Genomic DNA, 25,373 nt, shown 5'->3' with positions numbered 1-25,373 from the left:
GTGAGATATCTCATTAATGCAAGGTTTTTCTGCATAACTGAATATTTTATGCATACGAGTGCTCAAGTTATATGTACCGTTGAAGTTTGAGTTACTTCTTTGCATGTATAAATACATGTTACAGAATAGCATCTCTTCGAGAACTTATCTCTGGCCTGCTTTTAGATTTAAAGCATGTGAATGATTTTGGTGTTCCATATCATTTGCTAGACATACATATATGAAGTTTTTGAGGAAAGTTATTCAACTAATTTTTCTTAAATAATTTATTTTCTATTATGTTTTTTAATTGATTTGTAATTATTGTGCTTAAGCATATGTGTTGAAACTGATTTTTATACCTTTAATTGATGTAATACAGATCACAATGACCAAAGCATTATATTTTAACAGATTGCATTGCGTTATTTTCAGTGAAAGTACTGAGTGTATATTATGTAAAATTGAAACTGTTAATCATTTCTATATGACCATTACAGGACAAGGCAAGAGTTACATATTATGAGGTTGTACATAATCATTATTCTAGATAATATGCAAAACTTAAGAATGTTTTATTTTTAAAGCATGTTTAATTTCTTTTTATTTATATCTATGTATTTTATTATATATTTATATCTATCTACTTATTTATATTAATATATATCTTAAGAGATGTACTTAAATGTACTTTCAATTTATAAACATTTTTGGTACTCTTCTATCAGGACTGGATTCAGAAATCCATGTATGTATAGATGGATGTGTTGCATGGATGTGTATGCATACACAGATACATATAACACACATATATGCATTTCTGAACCTCTTCCCAATAACAGAAAAGTGGGCCACCAGCGGCCGAGCGGTAAAAGACGCTGAACACTGGTAGTTCGGTCCGGGGTTCAAGTCCCGGCAAATGGGCTGGCTGCATGGGCATTTTCGTAGTTTTCCCCATGTGTAACATGGCTATGAGCCAGTTTCCCTTAAAAAGACCTCCACCACGGGGCATCCCTCCCTTTCCGTTTAGTGCCTAAGGGCGGAGTACGTAATAAGCACACAAAAAAAAAAAAAAAAAAATAACAGAAGAGTATCTACTTCACTTCTTTAGTTGCATGATTTCTGAACATGTTGGAGCATTTCTTGTAAAATATTGCAGCATTCAGAAGTCACTTTTTCATTGATTTAGTCAATATTGCTGGATGCATTTGATGTACAGCATACTTAAAATAGTCTCAAAAGTAGAAATAAAAAAATGTTAAAAACAATTCCTGAAAGATCATTCAACATGACTTTATTATATGGTCCACTTCTTGCATCTATTTTGCACTGGAACACCACTAAGCAAATTCATTTTGGGTTCGTGCTATATGGAAACTTCCACATGTGTGCACCCAAAGCATATTTATATGTTTTTTTAAGTTAGCATACTGTTCAAAGAATAAAAATCGGATCAGCTGCTTTTCTAAACTCATATCATAAACCAAGGGATCAAGATTGGTTTAAATTATTTCAGGGCCTCCTGCAAGTTCAAATTTGAGCCTCCCCTACCCCAAACGAAGGTTACTCCCTTTAAAAATTAATTTTCTGGAGAAGGTTTCTGTATACTATTATGTAATTTATTGCTATTAATAATTTTCTTTTGGAAAAAACAATGTAAGCTCCTATGTGACATATCTCTATTATTATACTACTGTTAAATCTGAATGTGCTTCTTCTCATTCATCTACTTTCATCATATTGACATTTTCACTTAATGAATGTTTTCCCCCAATATCTCATGTCATATTTACAAACTCTATTGTATTATTTTCTGCTGTCTTTTTGTTTGAAAATTTTATTGGCACAGTTAGGGAATTTTGTTGGCTTTATTTTCTGTTTCATTATGTTATTTACATACAATACGGCCACCTTGCATTTCCTTTGAAAATTTGCTTTCCTATAGGGGTACTTTCTTAAAAACATCCATCCTATACTTTCTTTTTATGCTTTGACTGATAAAACAGATGTGAAGGTACTAAAAAAGGCACTACGCTGATGAATTTACGAAGGATAAATATATGGTTGTTCTTGTCCGAAATCCAGTTTATATATTGCAGAAATATTCTGTATAGATACAACATATACACTAATTCATTTGTAGAAATCTGTCTTTGGAAAAGATTTCTCATTTCTATATTTGCTTCAATCTAACTTGAAAATAGCGGATATACCAGAAAGCATATCAGTTGCTAAAGAATATAATTCTATTGTTTTTATTAGTGGTATTTTCGAAATTACACATTGAAATATGAATATTATCTAGAAAAAATAACTGAAAAGACGAGAAAGCTTAAGGATGAAATCTGATTTCTAAATTTTCATTTAAAACTGTAAGAGTGTACTTGTTAAACCTTTGGTAACAGTGGGAAGAGATTACTTTTTTGACATATTTCGAGAACCTAAAAATTGCAGTATAGTGGTGTAAGTAGAGCTGTTGGACCCTAGCTACAATACTGGTTACCAATGAAGAAAGAAAATTCTGGGCTGTTTGTGTATTTCATGATTTACAACATCGTGATAAAAAAAGTAAAACGCAAAAACAATTTTTCGAATAATCTTGATTTTTGTTAGATCTGGATTTATTATTATGCAACATAAACACATGGTTATAAGGCGAAAGATGGCAACAGAAGTTTTTACTAGAAAAAGACAGGGAGATGGGCACCATTCCTTTACCATTGTGGTTAATCGGTTTAACTCCACATCCACCATTCTCTAAAGTTGTATTTATGCGGAAGTTGTGTTACGTGGAAGGTATTATTTCTTATGCGGAAGTTTGGGGGAAGGGAGGGGAGTTCTATATTTAAATTAGCAACTAGTCCACCAGATAGTTTGATCTTGTGTGGGTGGAGAGAGGGTTTCACAGTGTGAGGCAGAGGATCCCGTGGTGACACGCCTAAGTGTGTCATACTGGACCCACATTTCATCGCTGGTGAGTACTCAATCAAATATGGATGCATTGTGGTGCTCATTAAGCAATGACAAACAGGCAGCAACACTGTTTTGCTTGTTTGCATTGGACAGTAAGTGGGGTACCCACTTGCTCAGCTTGTATGCCTTTCCTATGTGGTGCAAATGGAGTCTGATTGTTTCATCAGATACCTGGAAGTGTGCACCAAGCTAGCCACAGGTTTGGCTTCTGTCACTCTCTATAGCTGCTCTCAGGGCCCCATTGTCCAGCACTTGTGGTCGACCGCTGCGTGGTGCATCACTAAGTGCAACAAGCTAGCCACACGTTTGGCTATTGTCACTCTCTATAGCTGCTCTCAGGTCCCCATTGTCCAGCACTTGTGGTCGACCGCTGCGTGGTGCATCACTAAGAGACATATTCCCTGACCTGAACTTCTGGAATCATTGCCTAGTGGTTCGTTTGTTAACTTCATCACTCCCAAAGGCTTGGTAAATTCGGCAACTTGATTCTGCTGCTGACAGGCCCACTTTAAAATCATACAGCAAACAACTCCAAATGGGCGCCTTTGCATCCATCTCAATCAGTTGCTGTGTGAGGTATGTTTGAAGTACCAACGCAACACGATTTTATATTCTTGGTCAATGCCTGAACTCCCATCATAACCATTTCATTGGCAGGTTTGGCGACTATTTTTATGTTCGGGTTCAGTCTTTCAATGTCATATCAGAAACGGCAAGAACATTTTTGGTTACCTTGTACCTTCCATTCTCGTATAAAACACAATCGGTTTAATCCTAGTATACGGTAGACATTGGACTTGGTGGCATTATGGTGCGCGATAAAACCGGACATTTATGATAAGCAGTAAACGGGTTGGCCACAGTTTTCAAAATCGTGTCAAGGCCATACTACTAGGATGTACTAGGCCTGTACTAGGATTTTACCACAAAATCTTTTAAACCTTTTCTTTTTAATAAATGTTTTATTTGTCATTTTGCAGTAAAGTAAAAAAACATTAACCAGTCATCTAGTCTAACTATTTAATATAATTATATTCGCCAAAATATCATTGATTATTGTAATTCAGTTTTAAATCTTTAAGTTATTAACTTTATTTTAAGCCTTTGTTGCTCAGAGTTCCACTACATAGAACACCCAAATTGAATCACTTCTGAAACCGTTAAATTCAACCATAAATGGATAAAAATGCCTTTATAAATATGCTTCAAACTTCTCTTTTTAAATAGTAGATGGCAGCATATCACAGGGAGACCCAGAATTTTCATTTATGATGTGTTATTAAAATCCACATTTTTTCTAGTAAATTTCTATATATATATATATATATATATATATATATATATATTTTTTTTTTTTTTTTTTTTGTGTGTGTGTGTGTGATACAAAAAAATTTGTTTAAAAAAAAATTTCCATATAATTTTAATGGCTGTACTCTATATTATTTGTTATATATTTTTTTACGTTTTTCATACAAAAAGCAAGTGCAGAATCATTAAATAAAATGGGGTGTTCCATTAGCGTGAACACTGCGCCTTTAGCGATCTCATGCTGTTATGCATCAGAACATCTGTCTTAGGAGAAAACATCTGTTGTATATGTTTTCTATTTATGTTGTCTTGGGAGAATGAATTGAAACAAAGCAGTCTTGAGGGGTGAGGGGTGGTTTGTGCTATGAAAGCCCTAATATGGGCATCTTGAAATTTTTGTGAGTAGTTTTCAGGCGAAAATTTTAGCAGTAGCTTGAGTCATCTTTACTTAGGGAAGCTGCGCGAATTATTTTGCTATCGCTTTTTAGTCTCAGTCCCGTTTATTTACAATAATTGTGTAAATATTTTTTGTGTATGTATATCTTATAGCTTATTTTTCTTTATTGTTAATATTAATTGCAGTTAATCTTTTATTATTAATTTTCCATAAATGGCAGGAAAACTCTTTCCGAAGAGGAAAGAGTTTCTTTTTCTTTTTTTTCTTTCTGTTTACTTGAAATATTGTTGCACGGAACAGAACCCGCACAAAACAAGTTTTTTTTGTTCAAAACCTGCAAAGTTGGTTTGCACTTCTATCAAAAAGATGTGATATGCTTTGAAAATTTCCTGAAGCTATGAAATAGAAAAAAATTTGTAAATATTTTTCTATATAGGACTTCTGTATATACATATATTTATCTCATTTATCCATATATATTCAAGAATATCGTGCATATCCAGAAAACCATGTATACAGCCAATACATTGTTTCTTCATTACTATACATAAGCTTCTACTAATTTCCGTGCTTCACTGCAATGCTCGCGTAGTCGCACATTTAAGAGCTCTGGTGCTGCAGTGTTCCACCTCATGGAACTCATGGAACACCCACAAAATTGAAACGATAAGTGCAAGTTTTACAAAATTTTATCTGTATACTCCTTTAGGCCTAGATAGACTGCATACAGCTTTTCTTGTTGAAATACCGACTTTAAAGTGTAATGCATCACAAAGGGTTAATGTTATTCATATCGTTTAATGTGGCTTTTTGCTTTTAAGTTTATTTATTATTAGTTAACAATACTTTCAAATTTCAGCCAATTTTCGCTGGCATACTCCTGAAACTAATTCTAGCAGTATGTTGACATACCATCACGAAATTAAATTCTATTTTTTGCTTATGTATGCTGCTAAGTAAATATAGCAAATAGTATATAAGTAAATATGAAATACCTGAATTTATTTAAAAATAGCATTAAATAGATTTCTTTTATTCGTTTAACTGCAAAATGTCTGCAAAAAAAAAGACATCTTTTAATCCAGATTGGGCCAATTCTAATCTCAGTCTTCAGTGGTGAAAACAATAACTATTATAATTGTGTAATAGTAATGCTTTGGGGATTGTATATATAAGTCATATGCAGTTGAAAAATTTTTTAGTTTTTAAGTGGTACCATAATTAATTTACCTCTCAGCACAACCAGCACACTGTGTGGATAGACTGGAATTTTCTTAAAACGCACCTGGAAAAGTCAGGGAATTTCATTCTCCTGTTTGAGGGGCAACCCTGAAATATGAATTTTAAAAAAAAAAGATAACTGAATTTACGATTTTAAGAAAATAGCATGCTTTTCACAAAATTCATGACACTTTCTGCATACCATTTTCTTGCATGAAATACAAATATCACCAGTCAAGTTACCATGACAAAGTCTGATTTCACATTTTCTCCACAAATCAGACCATCTTTTAGAAGGTGCGTTTGTAGTGTACTTTCTAGCCATCTGATTAATTACATCGACACCACATTTGGTTTGTTATGAAAACTAATTGTTTCTGTAGTTTTCTTTTCATTGTTAATTATACCAACAGTTGGATGGAAGAGTACTTAAAAACATTGCATTTTTCTTTTCTTTTCCTTGATATACTGTAAGAGTAGCACTTGTTTCGGCATGTTTCAGAATTTTAGATTCATACAGTGCCTCTCAGGAATCTTTCTTGGACTTCGGGATTTCTCTTCTTGCCCTGCTGATAGTTAATACTAAGCTTGTTCCTTCTTTTGTGCAATTCTTCAGCTATATGAAGTTACATAAAATAATTATCAACTGTGACATTTAGACCTTTGTTTAGAAAAGGTTTCATCAGTCACATAAACGAAGAATTCAGATAATCTTTGATTGTATGGTCGTTCCTCATTTCTTCCTAGATAAGGGAAAGCATTGAGGAGGTATTTTGTTTTTACATCCACAGCAAGCTAAAACTTTTGTCCATATTTATCGGGTTTGTAAATTGAGTAAAAGGACATCATATCTTGCTTGGAAGTAGTTGTTCACCTATAGTTATATTTCCTCACGGTTTGAAGCAAGAAATATAATTATTAATGAAGTAATTTCAAATTTATCTGTTTGCAAACATGTAAAATGTGTGGATTTCAAGTTAAATTGTAAAAATTACAAAATTTTACAAAACCTGATTCTTTCCATAGTTTCTGTGTAAAAATTCAGGCCGCAGATTTTAGACCACCAGGAATGAAGCTCTATTCTTTTTGCACCACTCCCACCATGAGCTTATAGTATTCCAATAAAGGCAAGTATCTCCTCTGTAGAAAGAGACCAAGTGCCATTCTCAAACACGCACCTTGCCTCTACTTCATTTCTTTATTTTGTTTAAAATTGTGCTATCTATAAATAAAGCATTCAACACACTATTATCACTGACATTTCTTTTGGCATGATTTGTTGGTACACTATATAATATTTTGTTTTGGAAATTTTGGAAACGTTCCAGATTTTTTAATATTTTTATATATTTTCCATTCTATGCCATCAGAAGCAGTGAAAGTTTCCATATTACCTGATGCATCTTTTGAAATTTTTTTGTTCTCACGTCCATCAGAATATGATGAATAGTCATTTTTACAGTTCTCATCTTCAATGTCTGATAGTTCACCCTCTTTAGATTCATTATATGATATTTTCTATATTCTCTGAGGTGAATCCTTTTTTACGAGCCATTTTTCACAATATATTCAACAAAACTGAATAGTATGAACGTTTATGAAAATTACAACACAAATAGTAATGAAATAAGTGTGAAAGGAGTCATCCCAGGAAGTAAACCATTTTAGTCTGCAGGTGCAAAGAACTGATCATTTTTTAAACTTGGGGGTGGAAAGGGAAATGTCATGATAGCTGATATATCACTCTTTCGAAAAGCAAATACAGTACAAGATCATGACTCCTAAACACGAAGGGAATAATAAAACAGTGACTTTCTTCCCCCAGAGTAGATGCGACTCCATTGGGCATTCTAGGGATGTAGGCCCACAAATATTTTACAAATTACATTAATCATTTCTGAAAGTCAGAGACATCACTAATTCATTAAAAGTCACAGAGAGAATAACAACTGAAATGAAAAATTAAGAAAGATATGGGTGTTTTAACGTTTTCAAAAGGACTCCATCAGGCGTTCTAGGGTATTGTAGTTTTGCAATGGATATCAAATAGGCTAGATAGTGAATATTCAACTTGATTTTAAGCCAGCTATAACACTTATTTTAAATTCCAGGTAAAAACTTTATTAAAATAAATGAGTAACTTTTTAACAACACAATATCTTAAAAGTTGCCGATTGTAAATAGCAGCAAAAGTATACATTTTAGTTGAATAGAGAGGGAATACCCAAATTAAAATTAAGCATTAAGGGGGCTACTGCTAATTAAAATTATAATTTGCATTTATATATTTTTTTATCTTATATATATCCTTGCTCATGAAAACAAAGCAAGGCATATCGAGAATCAATCAGGGTAACATCAAACAAAAGTGCAAATGTTAGTGTATTATTAAGTCACAATTATCAGTAACTGGCATAAAATCTTAATGCATGGTGATAGTTTCAGGCTCAGTTAAAATGCTCCAGGAAATAAAGTTTTTATCCAGTTTAAAATACTTCAGGAAATTAAGTTTGGAAGAAAATATTCAAACTTTAATTTTGTATAGTTAATATAGTCAATTTGTTAGAATAAATACCATTCATTTAAATCATATAACAAATCTAAGCCTTGCAAAACACAGTGAAAGCTTTAGGATTCTTGTAAATAATGCATTCAAGTTGCGAGGATGCTTTTTATTTTTCCTGTCTGTATTTACTTAAAATAATGTTGAAATTTATAAGCAATGTATTTATAGCACATTGAATGCATTATCTGTATCTTTATATGTTACTGACTATAATGAAGTTCTGGGCCTTTTAGAGTATTAGTGGTTACTAACTGAAAATTATTTACATTTACTTGGAACTTTTATAGGTGCTTACTATTATCTTGTTGACTGTGATAGCTGGCAGAGATCCCACCAAAGTTGCCCCAGTCATTTCTGTGGAATTCTGAAAGAATTGACACATTTTAATTTAATAAGCAATCAGTATTTGACCTGCTTAGTAAAATGGCTTCTGCTAATTTCTACTATTTTTAGGCCTTCCAGTTTTAGTAAAATCTCTGTTTAGAATGTTATGGGTACAAATTTTCCATAGGTAAGTGTTCAGTCTATTATTGTTTTGTCGACCATGTTCAGCTGACCATACAGTGTTCATTAATGTTCCCTTTTTTGGTGGTAAGATTTGTAATTTTGAAATAATCCACAGCTTGCTGTTCTGTAGAAGGCAGGTTTGTTGATTGTATGTTGTGTAGATATTGAATATTGCATTTCGTAAATGTTGATCCATAATGAATAGTTAACTTATTAGAAGTTGCTGAATTTTTTCAGTGCATGGAACTCTGGTAACTGTGTGTGTAACAATTCTTCATTTTTAACAGGCAACATTGTCATTTTCACATGCGTTCATTGTGTTGTATTCAAACAATTTTTATAGGCAAATCACAATATTTTTTGTTAAAAACTCAATTTTAAATTATGCATTTGTGGAACTGGCCTGCAATGGAAGAAACTGTGGTAAAATTTCTGAAAGATTAGAGTGTTTTGCTGCAAAATTGCTGAATGAACAATGTTTGTTTCTGTTCTTAAAGTGATTATTACAAAATTTCTATTTTTGTAATGGTCACTTTTGTAATAATCAATTTTTTGCAATAATCAATTGTAATGAAAATTTGATTGATCAAAATTTCTATTTCAGTATTTACATGGTTTTTATGATTTTTTTCAAAAAACAGATAAATCCATAATTAAAATGCAAAATATATATGTAATAGTGCACATATGTGTAATAAATTTAAATTATAAGTCATTCCCCCACCACCAACCACCCTTTAGTAAAAAATTACCAAACTGCACCAAGGTCATTGCACTAATACATAAATTCCACAGCAATGTCCCATAATGGGACTGAAGCTGTAAAACAGTGGAAATTCACTCAAGGTTCAGTTTCTAATATTTGAACAGACTTGTAGCGTAAGGTTTTTATGATTTTTTTCCTCTTGTATATAGTACAAATACAGGCGAATTTCCTGTAGAAACTCCTTCATAAAAATCTGCTACCTCTTAGCATGTTTTGTCAGAATGGAATAGTCCAATCCTTAAATAAATTAATCTTTTTTAAATTATTTCAGCCTACTAGTGGCCAAGCTGTAAAACGTAAATGATAGTAATTCTATCTGGATTCAAATCCTGGCAAATGAGTGGGTGGCATGGGAGTAAACATTGGTTTTTCCCATGTATCAAAACGAGCCAATTAAAAAGTCCACTGTGAAGGCATGCCTTCCCTTGGGTAGGTAGCCTAAGATTTTATACCTGTTTTGCTATAATCCAGTAATCCTAGCCTTTATTATTATTATTATTATTATTATTTATTATTTATTAAAGGAAATGCTGGATCTGATGTGAATGCATGGAGTGGTAACATTCAAATTGAAATTTACCAATTAGAAATAAGGAATTCGTAGATAGTTTCTCCTTTCCTTGGCCCGCATTTCTTGTATCCAAACAGTATTTGCATGGTTAGTTTAGTTATTTGTTTATCATAATTAGCATTCAATGTTTATTTACCTTTAAAATGAATTTGAAATACGAAACCAAATGTTCTGGTAATAAATCTGAAAAACAAAAGTCAGCATTTACTTTAAAAGCAAAATTTTAAATAATTGACCTGTATGAAGAACAATAGCTAGGAATATAAATCAACATATTTTGTCAGGGAAAATAATGAAGGAGAAAGTTCACATTGTTGAAAGCATGTAGGGTGCTATAATGAAGGGCACAATCATTACCAAAAAAAGGCTGCGTCTGAATTCTAAGTTAAAGAAATTGTATCACTCACTAAATTGAGGGTCTCGCATAAAAATGAATACTATAGAGTTTTTTAATGATCCTGATAAAATTAGGTATTTGCATGACGATTTACAAGAAAAGGCCTGCATCATGAACACAGAGTGCATTTAAAACTAAAGACAGGTGTTTGAATGATTCAACAAGCATACAGATCTAGACAAAGTGAGGCAGCAAATGCAGGTTTTGCTTAAGCAAATATTTAATGTGGATGAAACAGCTCCTTTTTGGACTTGGATGTGTAATTCAAAAGTGGGATATCAGTGCCTAGGTACAAAGTCACAAAGATTGAATCAGTGATCACAAAGATGGAATGGGTGGCAACACATAAATAGATTTTAAAACTTTATACTACTTATAGTGTTCCATTCTCATAGACTATAAAACTTTTAAGAACATTGATTTGAGTAAGCTGTCCTAGTCTGGAAATCCAGCACCAAGTGCTTGTGTTAAATGTGTATTGTTCACAGACCTTGTTCAATAATAACTTCATTACTCATGTGAAGGAATATTGTTTAAAATTAACTTTTCATGGAAAATATCCCCAACCAATTGAAAGAGCCAGATGATTTAAAGAATTTTGACATAAAATTTATTTACATGCCTTCTAGAACTACTACACTGTGGCAACCTATGGATCAAAGTGCTGACTTTCAAAGCCTATGCATTGTTTTCTTAAGCAATCAAGGCTATTGATAGCGGTGGAGAACAATACTCTACATAATTTCAGGTTCTATAATATCTTTGATGCTTTCAGATACACTGAGTGGGATGGAATGAAGTCAAGCAGATAACAATGAAGTCTGTGTGTTAAAACTGGTCAGAAATGGTGCAAATTTATTTAAAGGAAGCAAATTAAGACATTGATTTGTTGAGTAGACACAAGAATTGCAGCAAACACCTAGATGTGTGCGCAGTTGGTAGTTGCAAATGGATAATGATGCCGTTAACTATTCTCTTTTTAGATACAAAAAAGAGCTTGCTGACTTATGATGACCTTATTCAGTTGGAGGCATTCTGAAATTCTTAAGAAAATGCCATGCCAAAAGTAATCCCATCTCCAGATGTTAAGAAATTTACAGGAAAGGGACTAACCAAGGCCTTTAAACCTGGTAGACATGGTGCTCGGAAATGATGGATCGGTTGGTGCTCACATTAAGTAAGATTTAAAATAATTTTGCATGTTAATTGCAATTAATTTACAGTTTGTGGTGTTCAATTATACTTAATTATATTTTTTCTGAAGGAATGGGCTAAGATTAACAAAACATTGTTAAGTTTGCTTTTCACCTATTTAAATCAGTTGGGTTTATTATAAGAGGAGAAATACACTGAAGTTAGAATAAAATGCTTGTTTTATTTATTTATTTAAAATAACTCAGAACATCACAGAAAAGTTCAAGGCAAATGAATTTTTTTAAAATAGAAAACAGCAGCAACAAGACTAATTTGTTTTGTTTATAAATAACCATATTAATTATAAGGGAAGGGAAAATTGTGTTATTTTACTTCAATTAATTTTCTTTTTATTCAGAAAGTATTTCACTACTTTTAAAGTGATGTAATTATCTAATTGTGCCTCTTGAATATTTATAAAGTCTAACATGTGTCTTCTGCTGACATGAATTTTGCAACTTTTATGAATTTAACATGTTGTTTCTGAAAACTCTTCTAGTTTTATGATCTTGCACAAAAAATTTCTTTTTTCTTCCCCCCCCCCAAAAAAAAATATTTTTAGTTTGGTGAATTGTCACCAGTCTGTATTTTAAGTGTATATTATGGGCACACATTTGATTCATAGCTGGAATTTACCTCTCCTGAATTTGGCAGGTATGAGAATGTCACTAACCTTCTTTAAGGGTGTAAAGTTCAAATTCCTGTTATCAGAATTTCATTGTCTGAATGGTTTTATCAAATGTAAGTAATGAAATTACTTGAAATTCTCCTCATATATTGCTGTGAGCCATTACAATTTCTAAGGTTGTAGAGTTATTAGGATTTAATGAAGCAGGAGACGTGAAAAATGAGCAGTGCCAATGGGACCTCTCAAATTCACATCGAATGTGCTAACCATTACACCACATAGGCATGCAGAAAGGAGGGAGAAAATTCCTTATGTACTCCACCTTGCGGCATGAAAATTTTCCTTTTGTACGCACAGAAAAATTGAATGAAAAAGGATTTGATGGTTACTATACGTTGCTCTGAACCTTCTTTATTTATAGTAGATGGCAGCTCAACACAAACCAGTCTATATATTTTAGCCATGTTTAGTTTTTTAAAGACCCTCATTTTTCAAAGAAATCTTCCAGTTTTTTTTGTTTTTTTTTAAGGGTATAAAAGGAATTGTTTGAAAGGAAATTTATATGTTATTTTTTTTTTTTTTGGGTGTATGCTAATCTCCTTATTCTATATTAGTTTTAAATTTTTACCTTGAAGTCTTGCCTAAAATCGAACAGCGAACCCAGGTGTTCCCAGACTGGGCTCACTGCGAGTCTAGGTCACTGAGAGGCAGATGTATCTTTGTTTCTCTGCAGCTCTTTAACATTGAAAGGTGGGTCCACATCTGTGTTTCATTTCCTGTTTTTCTCTTTCTTCTTTTCCTCTTTTTTTTGGGGGGGGGGAGGTTTGGTTATCAGCTAGGAAATTGTTGGGGTGATTTTCTGAAAGTCAGGGATAATTTTATCAGTTAGCTGTTTGGTTTTTCACTTGAGCAGGTCTCTTTTTCTCTTTCGCTTTGGTTCAAAGAAGTTTTTTAGTGCTACATTTAATAGTTTTGAGTTGTAGACATTTATATTTTTATTTTATAGTTTATAATTTCAAATTGTAGATATAATATTAGTTTATTTTTTCGGATTTTTAATTATTTTTCAAACGGATCGGAGAGGGCTGACCATTTCTAAAGCACTGAAAGTGCTACACGAATTGCTTTCAGATAGTGAATCTGATACAGATCCCAGCACATTGTGCCTTTTCAAAGGCAGTGTCACTTTCTTTGAAAAGTACTACGATGAAAAAAATAGACTAAAGTGTAAATATAAAATGTAAATATTATATACCCAAGTTACCTTTTTTCCATTCATAAGCATGTAATCATCATATAACCCAAAATTAGCTTTTTAAGGGGGTGTGTAGAGTAGCAGATTTCCCCGTGGCACACCCTGGGTAATGCTAAATCTGCTACGGTATTCAGGATCTAGTGTTTTTTAATCATAGGCAAAATCTCTCTATTCTTTTACGTGCTTCCTAGCAATGCTCGTTTTGGCACTCTTTTCGAAGCTCTATTTAATCAGCGTGCCCGCTTCGGGCACACCCACATAATTAAAACGATAAGTGCTATCTTTACAAAATTTTACTTGTGTACTCCTCTAGGCCTAATTAAACTGCCTACCATTTTTTTATTGAAATTCCAACTTTAAAAGGTAGCGTGCCGGAAAGGGTTAAAGGGCGACTGGGGATCAGGAGACCCAATTGCCAAATTCCGGTGGTGAAGAATTATCATCGACCATCTTTTAGTTCAGGTGCCACTGTAGATTTATTAGGTCTTTTGAAGCAGGAGTACATGAAAAATGTGCAATGCCCCTCTCTGGGACTCTAACTTGGACCTTTCAAATATGTGCCAAGTGTGCAACTGTTACATCACAGAGGCATGCAGTAAGAAGGGAGAAAATACCTTATAAAGTTTGGTATTTCAAATGCCTCTGAACTCTGATAGTTGGATCCTTGTTTTACGTTTTTGTGAATAGGCTGGCTGTTCAGGAATTTTGGTGATTTTTCTGCATGAGTAAAATGAATACTAATCAATTTCCCTTAAAATGTCCTCCATTAAGTCATCCTTCTTCTTAGGCAGATAGTCATAATGCAATCCATTCCAATCTAATCCTATATTAGATCAAAGTAGGTTTTATTGTTAGATTGCTGTTAGTGATATCAAAAGAGAATATTCTTATAAAACTGTTTGGAATGATTTTTTTTTCCGGGAATATGAGTTTGATTGCTTAATTTTTCCAGTAAAGTGGATGTCATCAGAAATTGTTTTTCAGCTCTTGATGTCGGAAAACTTTTTCTAAATTTTACTTTTAGTTATGTACAAATGTGAACATTTTGCTCTTCAATTCGTGTATGGTCTCCAATTTTAATATCAAATATCTCAGTTGCTATTTATCATATGAGAAACAAAACTTTCTGTTTCATTTTATATAATGAGCATAAAATTTTCCTAAATGTAAGTATAGGGATTGGAAAAACATGTAAAAAGGTAGATTTTGTTCATTTAAAAAAAAAAATTGATTTCTTTAAACATGCCAAAATATGAATATTTGCACCATCATTTAAAGCATTTTTGTAAATGGAAGTACATATCGATGACCAACAGTTGAGAAAATAAAGAATAAAGATTTTTGTCAAAATGGTGTATGTTATGCTATAAATCTTACTTACTGGCTGCAAATGATGTTGAATTGCTCTTTAGATAACAGGTGAGGCAGTGAAACGGGAAATTCAGCAGCCTTGGAAATAGTAAATTTCATTAGGAACTAAAAAACGGGAGTGGTGCCATCTAGACAATAAACCTTTGCCATTGACCCTGGTGTCGGTATTCAGACGAGACAGCATTGTGGACTGGTGAACAATGCTCTTTTGCCATGAAGGCAGTTTACAAAACCGATGAGAGCTATATGGCAACACAGCATTGTATTTTGTGCTCATTACAGTCTCGCATGTAAGACCCGAGTCCCATCGGCATATACTACCAAATTGTGGGTACAAATCTGAAGAAATGGGTGATATGGTGAGAAAGAGGAGTGGAAGTGCAAAACAAATGTGCACACCAAAGAATGTTGCAAGAGTGGAAGTGAAGAGTCTCAGGCATTCTGCATGCACTGCAACTTGACATATTGGATCACAGTGTACAGTGAACATTACACAAAGAACTGTAATACAATCCAGCTCGTTTCACTTACACCAGCCACACCGTTTTAGCATAGCCCGTTTCACTGCCACACCTGTTATTACTTTTGTTTCAAATTGATAAAATTAATTTGGGTCTTAAACACTTGCATATTTGTAAAATTATCTAAATCCTGTAAGGGCATATATATGTTATGTTAAAAATAGTATTGGTAAAAGTTTGATTCTTAACCCTTGTATATTATTAAGTGAAAATTTTCGATCTACATTCTTAGCTACAGATCTGCAATAAGTATTAAGTGGTGCCATATAAAAGTTTTTATTCACAAAATTAAAGCTTTCAGTACAATATATATATATATATATAAATACAAAATTCTCTATTATTCTGCCATGCTGACTAGAAACAGTACATTAAGAATTTTAGTATTTTTATGAGCCCGTTAAATTTAAAATTACTTACAGTATTTTAAAACTGAATACCAACACATATATGGCTTATTTATGAAATTGATGTACTTCTTTATAAATTTTCTCATATTTCACTATAGTCATGAATGGGTATATCCATTCACATTACATTATACATTTATATAACCATCTTCCTATATATGCTGATCAATTCAATCAACACTTTATCATTTACATCTATTTTACATAGTAAACTTCTTTACAAATTTTATTTTACAATCTCATACTTTTATCATCAGTAGAGTACTTTGACATGTTTAAATGAATATCACATTGTTATGGATGGATCTTAAGAAGTTTTAACAAATTCTAAGCAATTTTTAATTTCATTAAAATATACATATGGTACCATTTTAAAAAACACAAAACATACAATCATGAAGTAATTAGTGATTCACAAATACTATGAAATTCAATACATATAAATTTTGAGCTCATACTAATCATGTGCATCATCTACAGGTACAGTGTATTGCTGCCTTAATATAATTCAGTCAGATGAAAAAACGCACTCGCATAATGTTTTAGTTTATCAACATCTCAATAATGTCAAAATACTTATTGAAAGATGTTATAATAATAATAAAATCTGTATTATTTTTATCTGCAAAAAGTATTGCTTTAATTTTTAGTTAAAATTAACTTGCTACATTAATTGCTAAATATTTTAATTAGATAAATTTTTAAAGCTTAATTTCCATCTGAAGATAAGCAAAGTCTTAAGATATTTAAAACAACTTTATAATTTTGGTTAAGAAGTATATTGCAAGATAAACAAAGTCTTAGGATATTTAGAACAACTTTATAATTTTGGTTAAGAAGTATATTGCAAGATAAACAATCATAGGTTGTAAAATATTCTGAATAGTACTCAAATTGCATTATTTAGCTATGGAAAAAAAAAGTGCTATCAATATAAATCCACCTCAGTTTTGATTATCATCACACTCGGGAATCTGAGGGTCTTGTACTTATCTTTACTTAACATAACCAACCTCTCATAGTGGGATTCAAACTGATAGATTTTAAGTGACTTCATTCTGCATAAGCACTACAATCATAAATGTCAATCTATCCATGATTCATATTAGAACCCAATGGGTATAGTAACCAGCTTCTCCTAACCATTATAATGACCAGCAATGTCTACGAAAACAGAAAAGAATTAGGTTGAATTCATTACAACATAGGATTCAGATTCCGCTTTAAGTGTTTTCATGAAGATTTTGTGGCTTTTTGCTGACCAATTTCTTACTTTACAATTTTGTTTTATAATCATCAAGTCTCTGTTATAAGTAATAAAACAATAAAAAAAGAACATAGAAATATACAAAAAAAAAAAAAAAAACCTGAAAATTCAAATTAAAACTGCAGACACTAAAATAAGAGTTGATTTCCAGGAACATCTCGTTGAATTCAATTTCCAGAAAGAGTTAACCAAACGATGTTAAAATTTCTCAATTTATAAATGTTAAATAATTTAATTTAAAATTATAATTTATTATAATTATTATAATTATCTAAAATTTCTCAATTTATTTATTATAATTATGTATAAAATTTCCACTTAAGCTGCAGTTTAAAAAAACTCCTCATATTTGTATGTATCTCGGAATGTCTAGGAAGGGACGGAGCGAGTTTGTTTTCATGTCAGATAGATTTAAACTAACAGATATACATTATGAAGAATTCATATTCTATAAAATGCAAGGTCACTTGTAAAGGAACTCTATGACCGAATAACAATGAACCATTTATAACTAAGATGCATATATCTATCAGTATGGATGCAGACAGCAAATAAATCTACTGTAATAAAAATATCAAAATCTATATTTGCTGTTCTATCGACAGTTTATGATGGTATATCATGTTATAGATTAAGCACACCAAAGGACACATATCATGCATACAAAATGAGAAGATAAGTAAACAATAGAGATTTTTTGCATTAAGAAAGGAACGATTTCTTGTACAAAATCTTCAAAAGATATGTACATAAAACAAGCATACATGAACGTAATTAAATACATTTAAAATTTATAGTGATAACCAATAATAGTAAAGCAGTAAAAGATACATGAAATAAGAGCAACAGAACATAAATGCAAATAATCTAGAATTCTAACAATATAAAAAGTGTTTATTTACTAAAGACGCTGTACACTGAACTGGAATGAAATTAATGAAGTTCATAATTCCATACATTTCACTACAGTTTAACATCACATGCATTATTTACAAAGCAAACATTTATTTAAAATAAACTAGCTTAATATAGCTTTTCAGAAAAGAGAAAAATTTGTCAATTTGTAATTTATTTTTAAAAAGTGCTCTTGATATCAATAAGAATTTGGATATACTGGTTTATTTTATTTATAAAACACAATTAAAATTAAATTTTGAACTAAAAACTGGCATTCAATGTAAAACATGAACTAGTATACTCAAATTACTTACATATGTAAGTATAATCAATAATCTATGACCTAAGTAAATTAAGAATCCCACAATCAAGTAAACTAACAAAATATACAAAAATATGCAGCTGAATCAAACAATTTTGTTTTCATTTCTTTAATATACTAAAAGTTGACTATCTACACATAAAAGAGTGTTTATATTGTACATAAGGTACTATAGTTCTTTTTTACCTAATATTTTATAATTAAAAGTATTAATACTATTCTGTTGCTCAGGTAAAGTATCTGAAACAGGAAAATAAAAATCTATGACGGACACTGTAAACATGACAGAAATTATTCTTTTTATTGCTTTTTAGCAAAAATTATAAATAAAATCCATTTTAAATAGTATTTACTTCAACATAAGTTAATTATTTCATGATAGCTAATATAATCAACTTACTTATGTACTTTATTTTATACATCATGAAATGTATTATCTTTGATGTATATATCTAGCATACGTATTTAGAGTAGCTAAACAAATAAATGTACATAAAATAATGTATCTAATGCAAATAATTTTAATAGAGCAATATCACCAGCAGTGCAAATGATGCATTTCATAAATAGTTTTGAATTAGAAATACTCAGAAGAATTGCAGTAGGAACTTACGCTTTGCATTGAAGAAATCAGATTCTCACTTTTCTGCTAATCTTTCTGCTCTTTAAAAAAAAAAGATTCACATCAAATTTGAATTTCCTCAAATAGGGAAAAAAGGGAGATGTTCTGCATGACTTGTGAATAGACCTTAGTTTAAAATTGTATAATTTTTTATACATTGGGCTATTAAATCGAGATACACGGCATGGATTATTGATTGCTATTGATGTACGTTATACTCACACTGCAGTTCTATGTTCTACTAAGTGAACAAGATCATTAACTAACCATCTCTTTACAATGCACCTCTTTAAAAACTAAAGGAATAGAAAATGCCATATAAAAATTCTCGAAGAAAAACAAAAATGCTGCACAGCAGTTGATGTAAATCACAAGCTAAACATTCACAATATATATGCATGGATATGTGTGGAATGAGATCTTCATAACATAAAAGCCCCATTCGATATATAAAAAGTGTAAAAATTCCATGAAATTTGTATGCAACAACTTACTATTACATAATAATACAGCTAATTACAAACCTTTCTTTTATCATCTTCAGAATGTGTTAAAAAATAATAAATTCAACAATATGATAATGTACTTTTATATATATATATACAATTAGTTTTAAAAGTAAAGCAAGCTGATATACATTGCAAAGTTTCTGGAGCACTAATTTTGTAATTACACTTTACAATGATCATACCATGAAAAATATAAGGAATAAAAATATTTAATTCATTAAATTAAGATAAAATGTTACTTCAAAAGTATAAAAAAGTTACATAGGAAAGTTTAGAGATGTAATATGAAAGGCAAACAAAAACTATGAAAGTAACACTTTTGGGGGGGGAAGGGGAACACTGGAGAATTTGTTATGGTTCAGCAGTTCTTTTAATGTATTTTAAGAGAGAAATGAGTTAATATATTCCTTATAAATAATTCAACTTTTAAAAAAAGTCTTTCATACAAATCTTCCTATTTTCATATTATAAATGCATCATTAAATAACACTCCTAAAAATGAATGACCAATCTGTATACAGAACACACTCTGACATTTAAAAAAAAGTCAATATATGCAGATTTCTTTCCTAGTTAGACAAGTAACATTTGTCTTTCCATAGGAAATTAAAATATTTGTCTTAAAAATATTAACAAACAAAATACAAACAGGAGTTGAGCACAATGCAACTGGAATATTTATGATCTGATAAACAAGTATCAGATCATACATACAATAGTTGATATACAAACTATACGAAAATAAACAGCTTTTTTTTATGTCCATTATATACAGACAAATATAATTTTCCACCACGGACTCTTTATAAAAAAGAAAATATGTACAAAATTCAAATGGCACTTCCATTCAAGTTTAAGCATAACAAACCTTTTGGTTTCACTAATTTTCATAGCCATCATTTAGAATTTACAACTTTGATAGCTGTATAAACCATTTCTTTCTTTGGCTGAAACAAAAGAAAATAATAAATAAATAAACAATTATGAATATACATTATTATACATTCTTGTTTCCATTTATGATTATTAAAACTAGAAAACATGCATTTCCTGTGAGTAGGCTGTAATTTATATCCTATTAATTTTTTAATCAAAAAAAATTGTAAATTAACACTATACTGTATAAATAATTTGCAACAGAAATCTGAACAATCTTTAAATAAAAGTTAAAAGTACAAATAGAGTTATCTTTAGTACAGATAGACTTCATCAAATTACTGTAGTTTCCTTTATCAAATCTCTCTTCTTATTAAATAAAACAAACAAGAAAAATGAAATTTATTTCTCAGAGTTAACAGTTCATTACCACAATAAAGTCAGTTTTCAGAAACAAAACAGCAGTTTTTTTTTTTTTTTTTTTTTTTTTTTTTTTTTTTTTTTTTTAATTAATTAATCAACTAAAAAAAAATTAGTTTAAAAAATAACAAAACTGCATTGCTTTTTTTTTAAATTTATATATCAATTGATTGAATTATCAAAGGAGGAAAACTTTTAATTCTTTTAATTTAGCACTTTTTTAGTCCTCGTTAAAATTTTAACAAACAGAAACAACTTATTCCTTACTCCCTCCACCACCTCCCACCCCCAAAAATCTGCCTCCTCTCAATAAATTTGTGCATTTGAAGAAGATGAATTTATGTCAGAGTTCCTCAAAACAGATCAGTTTTATTCAAAATATATACCTTATTTTTTCAGAAAGCTACTGCGAGGCCATATAATATGATTTGCTTCAACTTTCTAACTGAGTTAGCAAGCACATCAATTAGGAAGGATTATTTTTCCAATGCAGAAGACTGGAAAAACATAGTACTCATAAAAATGAGGCACAATTCAAATAATAAGTTTCTAAAATTCTTCTAAGACATACAAAAAGGTCTAATTTTGAAGGAAGATTTATTTCAGTATTCTAACTTAAAGAACCCAGTCTCTCTACTTTTTTAACCCTGTCTTATATACATTAAAGAACAAAAACCAGATGTCTTAAAAATCTTCCAATAACATTTTGAGGAAAATATATATTAAAAATGTTAAATTTCTAAAAAAATAAGAGAAAAAAATTAAGAACAATCAGGAAATAATTATTGATGCAATATTTTGCAAAACCTACTAAAATTTAATATAACATTGTGTCCTTATCACTGACACAAAATAACAAATTTGGCATTCAGTTAATGTTTTATTGAGAAAAATGAAAGAATATTTCAGAACTAAATATTTTTAATTTTCCATAACATAACAACCAAATTAACACCTACGAAACAGCAAACTGACTGACAATAAATATCTCATGCACACACTAATAATAAATGTGACAAATTAAATTTAAAGAATGTGCATAAAAAAGAATTACAATATACTGGTCATAACATCTATAACCTCATCTTATCCATGCTAATTTATAACCTATTTCAACTCCAGACACCTTTCAAAAACCAATGCATTCAAACTGATTTAATCTTTGGTAGAAATTATCATTCATTTCTTATAAAATAGTTCAAACCCACATAAATAAATTTTTATAGGAAAAGTTGAAAAAAAGACTGCTAAGTTATATGAAATTCTTGGCTGTAAATTAAAAGAAAGAAAGATAAAGGGGGGAGAAAATCACTGCAAAATGTATACAGTCAAAAGTCTTTAATCTGGAATGATCTATAATCCAGACCTCAAAGCTACAAACTTTCTGCGCATGCGTAAAAGTATTTATGTGTTTACGCATGCGCATTTAATGTATAACGGACAGTATAAGACAAGCTAAAATTATCTAATTATCTATTTCAGTTAATGTTGCAGATTGCTTTGTTCCTTAATCTTCTAATTAGATCCGGCTTATTATTTTTTGCAGACCGTTAGAGCAATTTTATAAAAGTAAGCTTGAACTTTCGATTATGTCAAAAAGAATTTCCGATTCTGGAGCTGCCAAAGGATCTACAAAGCGAAAGCATGTTTCAATGTCCATCAAACAAAAAGTGGAATTGCTGCAAAAAATGGATAAAGGATGGAGGTGGAAATCGGGAACAAAGTTTGGACGCCAAATATGCCCGTAAATGTTTAATAATATTCAAGTCCGGAGACTGAGCCGGATGGACTATCTAAGCCTAGAATGCTTAGATAGTGATTGGATGTGATCCTCCCATGCAAAATAACAAGTGGCCCAAGACCGCACCAAGATATCGCACCCCGTACCATAATGGCGCCATCCCCATGCTTCACAGTCAGCAAGAGGCAGTCAGGATGAAACGCTTCTTTGGGCATTCTCCAGACAAACGCGTCCGGTCATCTGAAATAGGGTGAATGACGATTCATCTGATCATATTATCTGTTGCCACTGCTGTGCGCGGCCAGCCTTTGTGATCTCTGCAACATTGGCGTCGTTTGAAAGCATTAGTTGCTGTCACCAAGGGTTTACGAATTGCCAAACTGCCATAAATGTTCGCAGCATGAAGTTCCCGTTTGACAGTTTTTGTTGAAATATGGTCCTGGAGACGACTGTTCATTTCGGATGTTATCTCAGATAACGATTGCTTGTGCTTTCGGGTTACTATGTGCTTCAAGAGTCTATCCCCTATCAGCCAGCTTTGACTTTCGGCCACTGTTATGCTTTGAAGACGTCGTCTTACCCTCTTTCGTGTACGCTGTCATAATGGCTGACACCGTACTCCTTACACAGCCCACAAGGTTTGTTATTTCCATAACCGATGCTTCACTTAAACACACTCCAACTATCATTCCTCTTTGGAAGTCTGACAGGTCTGACATTTCAACTTCTCACACACAGTTCGATCGAAGCATGCAATGCAGGTGACTGCTGTTGAGAGACTGATACCTTCCTCTTCACGCTCACTAGGTGGCAGACTTCTGTTGCAGGTGTGAAATGAGTCATACTTTTTTATAGCATTATTTTGTCCTCCATCTCTATATATTGTAGTAAATTTGTATAAATATTTGTGTTTATTTATCTGCAGTTTGTTTTTATATATTTTTATCATACATTAGTTTAACTGCTTATTTAATGACTCTGTTAATTGTATATTTTATATATATTTAATTTATGGCCACTTTTGATGTTTGTATGTGCTATGTGAAATTTTTAATTCATTAAGTCAACTGGTGTTTGAATTAATAAATATTAGCACTGAAATTGATAACTCAAATACAGTCCAAGATAATAAATGAAAACCTCCGACTTGCAAGATTGCCAATTTTTTGCCAACTTGAGGACATAAAATTGTGATGTCTAAAGAATACATTTAGAACCAAATCATAAAGAGTGTTCAGTTAAAATCTTTGAGAAAACATCCAAATCATAATGCTTTAATCGGTTCCCTTTGGGCACTTCAAAGTAATTTTTTCTCTTTCTGGCTTCACTTATAATCATAATAATTACTGCTGTGAAAAGATGGTTGAGTGTTCTAATTCACTAAAATCTCATAATCCTGTGTGTGTGATGATGACGACAAAGCATGCTACGACTGTAAATGAGGAAGGGTCTTTACAACTTTGAAGGGCCAGTTTTAAAGTTTGGTTTTGGAATTAGTACATCATTGCAAAATGAACTACATTGAAAGGATTAGAGAACAGATTTGTTTATTGTTATATATATAATAGATCTATTATATATATAACAATATTATATATATAATATTGATAATATAAAGTAGCAAGACAGCATGAATTAGATGCATTTTTTAGCATTAGTTTTTAAAAATTCCTCTTATAAAAAATATTGGCAATATATATATATATATATATATTATATAATAGTCTATTATATCTATTATATAATAGATATACGTAAATAATAGGATCTGTTATATATATATATACAGCTTAATATATAATAGATCTTTATCTCTGTGTTGTGATGTGTTGCATTTAACACTCTGATCGGCCAGAGTACATCTCCTGGTATTTCATACCTGGATTTGTGTACTTTTGATATATTGCCTTAATTTCTTTGACAAAGGAAAAAGTCTTAGGAATGGTTTTTCTGGAAGATTTCAGAAGTGCCCTTCAGCAATAGAGTAAACAGTGGGCTCTGAACCAGTAGATTTAGTCCATTACAAACTTATACTGCCGAGGCTGCTACTCACAGATTACTGTTTAGACTGCTCTGTGATCAAATCTGTAATCAGCAACATTATTTATAGTTAATGAGGATTTAGGCTTATCTCCGAGTTCTCGTTCATCCGTTTTCAGCAGTTCATCTTCTTCGAAAGAACTTTTATTCATTTCAAATTATCAACAAATTTTAAAGCTATATTAAATTTAGCTGACAATATAATTAAGATCAGTAATGTAACAAATAAGTTTCTAAGAATTATTTATGAAAATTTCCCTGTTAATAGCACAAAAGCCTTAATTTTTTAGTATAGTTAACTTATTGCATTAATTTCAATTTCACTCCTTTGAAATTCTATGCTTTTCAACATTATTACCACCACTGTTAATAAAAAACACATTCATTATTCATAATATTTACAATGAACTTCTGTTCAATTAAAATTAAGCCTTAGGATCAATCCATTTCAAATACCAACAGACTTTGATTTGGCATAACATAACTTCTGATTTTTCCTGAAAAATCAAAGCTCACTTAGTATACTTGTTTATGGAAGCAAGTTTACCAAAAAGAATTATTTTGGCTAATCCATTTTAATCTTTCAACTCTAGAATAATATTCAATACAAAAATA

At 31.2% G+C, this 25,373-nt stretch overlaps 2 protein-coding genes across 3 annotated transcripts in view; one reads left to right on the top strand and one right to left on the bottom strand.

The window, feature by feature from the left end:
• The window catches only part of LOC118204420 (uncharacterized), a 45,768-nt gene that overhangs the window by 13,317 nt on the left and 7,078 nt on the right, over positions 1-25,373 (top strand). The window contains exons 2-3 of one of the 2 annotated variants that reach the window (XM_085813000.1): positions 11,669-11,862; positions 22,524-23,826. In XM_085813000.1, coding sequence (XP_085669126.1) covers positions 11,669-11,689 — 21 coding nt within the window. In that variant the 3' untranslated portion in view covers positions 11,690-11,862; positions 22,524-23,826. Of the gene's footprint in view, positions 1-11,668; positions 11,863-22,523; positions 23,827-25,373 lie in introns of those variants that run through there. The other variant, XM_035376747.2, reaches the window with a different exon arrangement.
• LOC118198074 (protein croquemort-like) overlaps positions 15,915-25,373 on the bottom strand; it is a 59,916-nt gene continuing 50,457 nt past the window's right edge. The window contains exon 13 of the mRNA XM_085813008.1: positions 15,915-20,628. Coding sequence (XP_085669134.1) covers positions 20,578-20,628 — 51 coding nt within the window. The 3' untranslated portion in view covers positions 15,915-20,577. The remainder of the gene's footprint in view (positions 20,629-25,373) is intronic.

Source organism: Stegodyphus dumicola, chromosome 1 (assembly GCF_044657685.1).
Source record: "Stegodyphus dumicola isolate Sdum_Otavi_A_Nest chromosome 1, ASM4465768v1".
NCBI lineage: Eukaryota > Metazoa > Arthropoda > Arachnida > Araneae > Eresidae > Stegodyphus > Stegodyphus dumicola.
This window is presented reverse-complemented; position numbering and strand designations above follow the sequence as displayed.